This window comes from Primulina huaijiensis, unplaced genomic scaffold (genome assembly GCF_012295235.1).
Source record: "Primulina huaijiensis isolate GDHJ02 unplaced genomic scaffold, ASM1229523v2 scaffold24939, whole genome shotgun sequence".
Lineage (NCBI taxonomy): Eukaryota > Viridiplantae > Streptophyta > Magnoliopsida > Lamiales > Gesneriaceae > Primulina > Primulina huaijiensis.
This window is the reverse complement of record NW_027356103.1, coordinates 1-8,320: the sequence shown is the minus strand read 5'-3', so window position 1 is coordinate 8,320 and position 8,320 is coordinate 1. Positions and strand designations below refer to the sequence as shown.

At 39.3% G+C, this 8,320-nt stretch overlaps 1 protein-coding gene across 1 annotated transcript; it reads left to right on the top strand.

The window, feature by feature from the left end:
• The first annotated feature begins 2,214 nt into the window (after positions 1 to 2,214).
• LOC140967357 (uncharacterized) lies at positions 2,215 to 5,793 on the top strand. Its single transcript, XM_073427837.1, has 6 exons — positions 2,215 to 2,449; positions 2,813 to 2,932; positions 3,485 to 4,129; positions 4,771 to 4,982; positions 5,076 to 5,649; positions 5,744 to 5,793. Exons 1-6 carry the CDS (start codon positions 2,215 to 2,217, stop codon positions 5,791 to 5,793), a joined length of 1,836 nt encoding a protein of 611 aa, XP_073283938.1.
• Positions 5,794 to 8,320: the final 2,527 nt, after the last annotated feature.

The window sequence follows — 8,320 nt, the reverse complement described above, 5'->3', positions numbered from 1 at the left end:
CTAGATTAGGTTTAAATACTTCAGCCTTAATTATTGTACGAGATCGAAGGCATAATAAATTTGAAGATTCCATATTAGGAATAATAGAGTCCTCATTATGCGAAAGACCAATAAATTTTAGTTGTTTTCTTAATTTTCCAATATCTCTTTTCTGATCCACATATAATGAAAGCCCTCACTTTAAACATAAAAAATGAAGGCTTTGACATGATAGATGGAACATAAAATGTTGTTCTATTATACAGAATTTATTACAAGGTAATGAATTCAACTATTTCTAATTTTAGAATTTTAACATTTCGTGGAAGAATAGAGGGCATTAACCCCCAAGAAAAGAAGAAGTTTTTAAATTGTGAGGTCCAATAAGTAAGCTCAGTCCATTTCAAATTTTATTTAATAAAATCCAACTCATTTGATAGAAAAATCAGATCGCTCAATCCAGAACCTTCTTTGCCTTGAACCCGTCGCTTTTTCCCTTCTTCTGCAGCAAGCGTGCATCGTTCTCAACGGCCAGAAATTTAGTGCAGTAGGTTAGCACTTTTCTTCCTCCAACATATTAGCTACTTTCCTGCCATGAATCGGTAGAAATCAGTGCTCCATCTTTCACGTTCGTGCCGGCATCTGCGTTTCATTATTTTTCCGATTTGGTGAGCTTCTAGCTTCAATTTTCTTGTTGATGTGAGTTTATTTAGCAAGGAATCAAAGCCCTTTATTTCCCCTGTTTTCAGCTAATTCTCGTTTTTAGATCGTGAACAGTGTTTCCGACGACATTTCTGGCGAGCCATATTCTCTAGATTTCCATTGTGTGTTTAAGCTTCGTTTCTTGAGGTATTAAGCTTGGAATTTCAGGATTTGTATGGGTTTAATAGGCTGCCCGGATTTTGAATTTTAACCGAGCCAATTTATTTTGGTTTAGTCGTTTGGTATGCATTGTATCGAGGTATATATTGAATTTATATTGTAGGTTCTATTGTTGGACGAGCCATCAGAAGTTCTTAAGAATCTGTGGTATTATAAGTTGTAGTTGAGGTACGTTCAAACCTATATCATTATGACGTTTATATTGGCGTGTAAGAATATTCGGTGTCTGTTTTTTGCTATTATGTGCATTGAATGTTTATTCTGTTGCATTCATGCATTAATTGTATTGGCGTAACATATTGAGCCTTGACTCCTTTGACGGTGATTTATGTTGATTCTATTGATATATATTGAGTAATCAGAGGGACGAGTGGGTTAGGATTAGCCACATTCCCAGATGACAGCTAGGGACGAGCGACTTAGCTACTCGCATTCCCGATGCTACGTGCATGGATGAGCGGCGATTTGATGCTGCATTCCTGGCATGGGTGTCCACTGTTACTGTTGACGATGCTATTCGTTTGGACTCCATTTGGTATCCGCTATTCCATTGTTACCATTCATGCATTGCATGTCATTGCATTTACTTGGTATTATTACATGTCTTTTATATACGTTGTGATTTTACTCATTTGTCATACTGGGGTCCGACCCCTGTTTTCTTTTTATTTTGTGGTTGTTTTTGATGCCATAGCAGGTCATTCCAGGGGATTTGACTCGTCTGGTGGAGCGTCAGTGAGTGTTACCCAGTAGTCAGTTGGTTTGTGTCAGAGTTCCTAGATATCTATATATTATACTGGTTTGATACATTTGCCAGGGAGATGCCCTGTGTAGCTGTATTGTGGTGTTTTTATGTTGTGTTGAATTTTATTTGTGGTATGTTGTGTCTAGTCCTGGCCAGTGCGGCTGTAGGATATGTGTTTGGTTGTTTGTGAACTTGATGTTATTTTCGAGCATATAATATTGTTGTTGTGTTTTGAAATTTTTGGGATGTCCTACTTACGGGGAGGTCATGCCGAAATTTCTGTAGGCCAAAATGAACGTTTTAAACTCGTTTTCGCTGTTTACACCAAGTAATCCTTGTTGTTTGGTAATTAAATATTAATTAAGTGCACGGACCCTCACAGTTGGTATCAGAGCGTAACTGGGATACACTCAAATTAGAGTCTAGGACACTCGAGTTTAGACACAAATAAAATGATTGTGCATGTGTTTGATTATTTGCTCTGACTTGTTTCTATGTTTTGAATTAAATGTATCAGCAGGACTAGAGCATATTAGTTTAAGTTTATGCTCTTATACTAGACCGATTATTTTGTTTCTGCCATTGGATTAAATCTTTGTGTATTGTAGATGGCACCTGGTTGTAAGGGCAGAAAAGGAAAGGAAGTTGTTCAGGAATCCGAAGCTCCTAATGTGAGAGGACTTAACGAGACTGAAAGGGGAAGACGAGGTCGTCGTCCTCGTGGTGAAGCACGAAATGTTAACGTTGAGCATGAAGTGGATCAGTTGACTAGAGGAATGGGTATGCGTCCTCCTCGATTCTTTGGGAATGAAGATGGTGAGAAAGCTGTAGCATGGTTAAAAAGTATGAAGCGTTTGTTTAATTTGTTGGAGTACACTCCTGATTTGCAACTTAAGTTGGCTATTTTTCAACTAAAAGACTGAGCTCAGTTGTGGTGGGAAACTACTGAAGAAGCTCTAAAAGAATCTAGTGAAAGAGTTAATTAGGATGTATTTTGCGCTCAGTTTGCTTGAGAATATTCACCGCCTTCGTATTATTCGGCCACGGAAGCTGAATTTAATAGATTGACTTAAGGTAACATGACTGTAGTAGAGTATGCCTCTCAATTCTCAGCACTTCTTGCCTATGTTCCTCATGTTGCTAGCAGTGATCGGAACAAGCTATCGCATTTTATGTAAGGATTGAATTGAACCATTTGTACTTTAGTAGTAGCTGGAGCGCTTGTTAATTATGCCGATGCTGTAGAGAAAGCCAAAAATGTGGAGGCAAGTCTACTTTTGGCAGAACCACAGTCAGTTCAACCATGTTTTCCTCAGAGTTTCGGAGGTAATGTGCCGATTCCAGTGGGTGCACCACTACACCGTCCTTTACTTCCGTATCAGCTTTCGCAGTCTTATCAACAACCAAAGCACAAAAACTTTAAGGCTAAAGGAAAACAGTTCTAGAAATAGACTCGTAGTAGTTCTTCTAGTTCTGGCAGTCAGCGTGGAGGTTCAGTTGGGTCACCAGGTGGAGTATTTTGTCATCATTGTGGTGGTAAGCATATCAGTACTCAGTGTTCGGGAGTTCATGGATCTTGTAATATTTGTGGGCAAGTTGGACATTATGCTAGAGTACGTCAGAATGCAGTAAGACAACAATTTCAGCAACCTCGATTTGGTCAGGGTTTTAGAGGACAAGCAACTAGACCTTTTGTTCTAACTCAGTCTTTTCAGCAGTCTAGCTATCCTCAGCCTAGAGGTTCTGTTACGCAGCGTTTTCCAGAGCCACAGTAGGCTCAAGTTCATGCTCTAACTCAGGATCAAGTTCAAGACTCTCCAGGGGGAGTTATTGCAGGTATATGCCTTATTTTTAATCATCATGCTCGTATCCTGATAGACACAGGAGCATCTCATTCATATGTATCTTTTGTATTTGTTGATGAGCATGAGATTGCTACTACTCCGTTGATAGATATTGTGTCAGTCTCTACTCCTGCCGGTGTGTGTTTGATGTCTCATGAGATAATTCTGAATTGTGTGATTAGATTCGATGATAATATTATGATAACTAATCTCATCAAGCTAGATATGTCTGACTTCGACTGTATTTTGGGAATGGATACTCTGTCAAATTATCGAGCTACCGTTGATTGTTTCCATGGAGTTGTCAGATTCACACCGTATTATGGCAGTAAATGGAATTTTTACGGTAGTGATTTGCAATCACGTATTCCGTTAGTGTCAGCAATGGAAATGTTTAGAATCTTGTCATCAGGAAATGAAGGATTCATGATCTATGCAGTTGATGCGACTCAGGGAAAAAGGTTTGAAGCTTCAGATATTCCTGTTGTCAAGGAATTCCCTGATGTATTTCCCGATGAGATTCCTGGATTTCCACCCCAGAGGGGAATCGATTTTAGCATTGAGTTGGTGTCCGGGACAAATCCTATTTCGAGAGCACCATACCGTTTGGCTCCAACGGAATTGAAAGAACTCAAAGAGCAATTACAGGACTTACTGGAAAAATGCTATATTAGACCAAGTATGTCACCTTGGGGAGCTCCGGTATTGTTTGTAAAGAAGAAGGACGGTACGATGAGAATGTGCATTGATTACAGGCAGTTGAACAAAGCTACTGTGAAGAATAAGTATCATCTGTCGCGTATCGATGACTTGTTTGATCAGTTGCAGGGTACATCAGTGTATTCAAAGAACGATCTTCGTCCTGGATATCATCAACTTAGGGTTCGAGAGGAAGATGTTCCGATGACAGCATTTTGAACACGTTATGGACATTATGAATTTCTAGTTATGCCTTTTGGATTGACTAATGCACCAGCGGTTTTTATGGATTTGATGAATCGTGTTTTTCGTGAATTTATAGACAGATTTGTTATTGTTTTCATAGATGACATTCTGATTTATTCAAAAAAAAAAAGAAACATCGAGAACATTTAAGGTTAGTCCTCCAAACACTCAGAAAAGCGCAATTGTATGCAAAATTTTCTAAATGTGAATTCTGGCTGGATAGAGTAGTATTTCTGGGTCATGTTATATCAGCTCAAGGAGTATCAGTAGATCCCAGTAAAGTGGAAGCTGTTATCAATTGGCCAACACCAAAGAATATTTTCGATATTCGCAGTTTCTTGGGATTGACAGGATATTATAGGCGTTTTATTGCAGGATTTTCTATTATAGCAAGGCCTATGACCCAATTAATGCAAAAAGATCGACGTTTTGTGTGGAGTGATGAATGCGAGTCAAGTTTTAAGACTTTGAAGGAAAAGTTGACAACAGCTCCAGTGCTAGCTTTGTCATCAGGCTCAGGTGGATATGTTGTTTGTTCAGATGCATCTCTAAATGGACTTGGTTGTGTTTTAATGCAAAATGGGCAAGTGATTGCATATGATTCTTGTCAGTTGAAGCCGCATGAGACCCGATATCCAGTTCATGACTTAGAGTTGGCTGCCATTGTGTTTGCATTGAAGTTATGGCGTCATTATTTGTACGGTGAGAGGTTTGGGATTCATTCGGATCACAAGAGTCTTAAATATCTTTTCTCACAGCTTGACTTGAACATGAGACAGCCTCGATGGATGGAGTTGCTTAAAGACTTTGATTGTGAGATTCAGTATCAACCAGGTCGGATGAATCTTGTTGCAGATGCTCTCAGCAGGAAAGTTCAGAATGCTATGCTGACATCTTTGACTATCTCTAAAGTTCACGAGCACTTGGGGATTTCAAGATGGACTTATCAGATCAGTGGAGACTACTTTATAGTGTCATTTATTCAAGTTGAGCCACAGATTTTATCCAGTATCAAAGCAGCACAGAAGACCATTCCGCACATGCATAGATTGAAAGAAATGTCTCGAACAGGTCAGGCAACAAAGTTTAGTGTTGCCTCAGATTGTAGTCTGCGCTTTAATGGTAGACTTGTGGTTCCTAATTTGATATATCTGAAAGAAGCTATACTACGGGAAGCACATTGTAGTCGACATAGTATTCATCTAGGAATTCGAAAGATGTATCATACCTTGAGAGCTCATTATTGGTGGGAAGGTATGAAGAAAGATATTTCTCATTTTGTGGCTAAATGTTTAACATGTCAACAAGTTAAAGCCGAAAGAATGAGACCTGGCGGAATGTTACATAGTCTTGAAGTGCCGCAATGGAACTGGGAGCACATTGCTATGGATTTTGTGACACATTTTCCTCGTTCTAATCGTGGTTGTGATGCGATTTGGGTGATTGTCGATAGATTGTCTAAATCAGCTCAATTTTTTCCGTATGATCGTACATGTACTTATATGAAAATGGCGAAACTGTACATTGATCATATAGTGAGATTGCATGGTGTGCCAGTAACCATAGTATCCGATCGTGATCCAAGGTTTGCTTCGAAGTTTTGGGGAAGTTTGCAATCAGCTTTGGGTTCAAAGTTGGCTATGAGAACCGCCTATCACCCACAGACAGATGGTCAGTCAGAAAGAACCATTCAAACACTTGAAGACAGGTTACGAGCAGTGGTGATGGATTTCAAAGGTGGTTGGCAAGAATCATTGTCTTTGGATGAATTCTCTTACAATAATAGTTTTCAGGCAACAATCGGTATGGCACCATTTGAAGCTTTGTATGGAAGAAAGTGCAGATCGCCGATATGTTGGGAAGATGTAGGAGAAAGACATATGTCAAAACCAGAATTTATTCAAGAAATGAAAGATAAAGTTGAATTGATCAGGAAAAAGATGAAAGCAGCCCAGGATCGTCAAGCCAGTTAGGCTAATAAAAGGCGTCGACCATTAGAGTTCCAAGTGGGCGATTATGTTTTCTTGAAAATATCACCATTTCGGGGTACTATGAGATTTGGACATAAAGGGAAGTTAGCTCCGCGTTATATTGGTCCATATGTGATTGTTGAGAGAATTGGCATATTGGCTTACCGTTTGGATTTGCCACAGAGTTTGTCTTTGATACATAATGTGTTTCATGTATCTATGTTGCAGAAGTATGAGCCAGATCCGTCTCATATCTTGAATGTCGAGGATGTGAAGTTGGACAGTTCTCTTAGCTATGTTGAAAATCCAGTGCAAATTTTGGACCCCAAGGAAAGACAGCTCAGGAGCAAGACGATTCCATTGGTTTTGGTACAGTGGAGTAGACATGGAAGAGAAGAATCTACGTGGGAATTAGAGGCAAATCTGCGAATGGCCTCATTTGTTTGAGAATGTAATGAATTACGCGATGTATTATGAATTTCCTATGTATTATCAGTCGTAATGTTGTGGATATCAGTGTTGTAGTTGTTAGATTTCGAGGACGAAATCTTTTATTAGTGGAGGAGAATGTGAGACCCAATAAGTAAGCCGAGCCCATTTCCTATTTTATTTAATGAAATCCAACCCATTTGATGGAAAAATCAGATCGCTCAATCCCGAACTTTCTTTGCCTTGCACCCGTCACTTTTCCCCTTCTTTTGCAACAAGCGTGCATCGTTCTCAACGGCCAGAAATTTAGTGCAGTAGGTTAGCACTTTTCTTCCTCCAACATATTAGCTACTTTCTTGCCATGAATCGGTAGAAATCAGTGCTCCATCTTTCACGTTCGAGCCGGCAATTGCGTTTCATTCTTTGTCCGATTTGGTGAGCTTCTAGCTTCAATTTTCTTGTTGATGTGAGTTTATTTAGCAAGGAATCAAAGCCCTTTATTTCCCCTGTTTTCAGCTAATTTCCAGCTCGTTGTTAAGATCGTGAACAGTGTTTCTGGCGACATTTCCGCCGAGCCATCTTCGCGAGATTTCCATTGTGTGTTTAAGCTTCGTTTCTTGAGGTATTAAGCTTGGAATTTCAGGATTTGCATGGGTTTAATAGGCTGCTCGGATTTCGAATTTTAGCCGAGCTAATTTATTTTGGTTTAGTTGTTTTGTATGCATTGTATTGAGGTATATAGTGAATTTATATTGTACATTCAGTTGTTGGACAAGCCATCAGAAGTTCTTAAGAATCTGTGGTATTATAAGTTGTAGTTGAGGTACGTTCAAACCTATATCATTATGACGTTTATATTGGCGTGTAAGAATATTCGATGACTGTTGTTTGCAATTATGTGCATTGAATGTTTATTCTGTTGCATTCATGCATTAATTGTATTGGCATAACATATTGAGCCTTGACTCCTTTGACGGCGATTTATGTTGATTCTATTGATATATATTGAGTCATCAGAGGGACGAGTGGGTTAGGATTAGCCACATTCCCAGATGACAACTAGGGATGAGCGACTTAGCTACTCGCATTCGCAATGCTACGTGCATGGACGAGCGGCGATTTGATGCTGCATTCCTAGCACGGATGGCCACTGTTACTGTTGACGATGCTATTCGTTTGGACTCCATTTGGTATCCTTTATTCATTGTTACCATTCAGGCATTGCATGTCATTGCATTTAATTGGTATTATTACATGTCTTTTATATACGTCGTGATTTTACTGGTTTGTCGTACTGGGGTCCGACCTCTATTTTCTTTTTATGTTGTGGTTGTTTTTGATGCCCTAGCAGGTCATTCCAGGGGATTTGACTCGTCTGGTGGAGCGTCAGCGAGTGGTACCCAGTAGTCAGTTGGTTTGTGTCAGAGTTCCCATATATCTATATATTATACTGGTTTGATACATTTGCCAGGGAGATGCCTTGTGTAGCTGTATTGTGGTGTTTTTATGTTGTGTTGAATTTTATT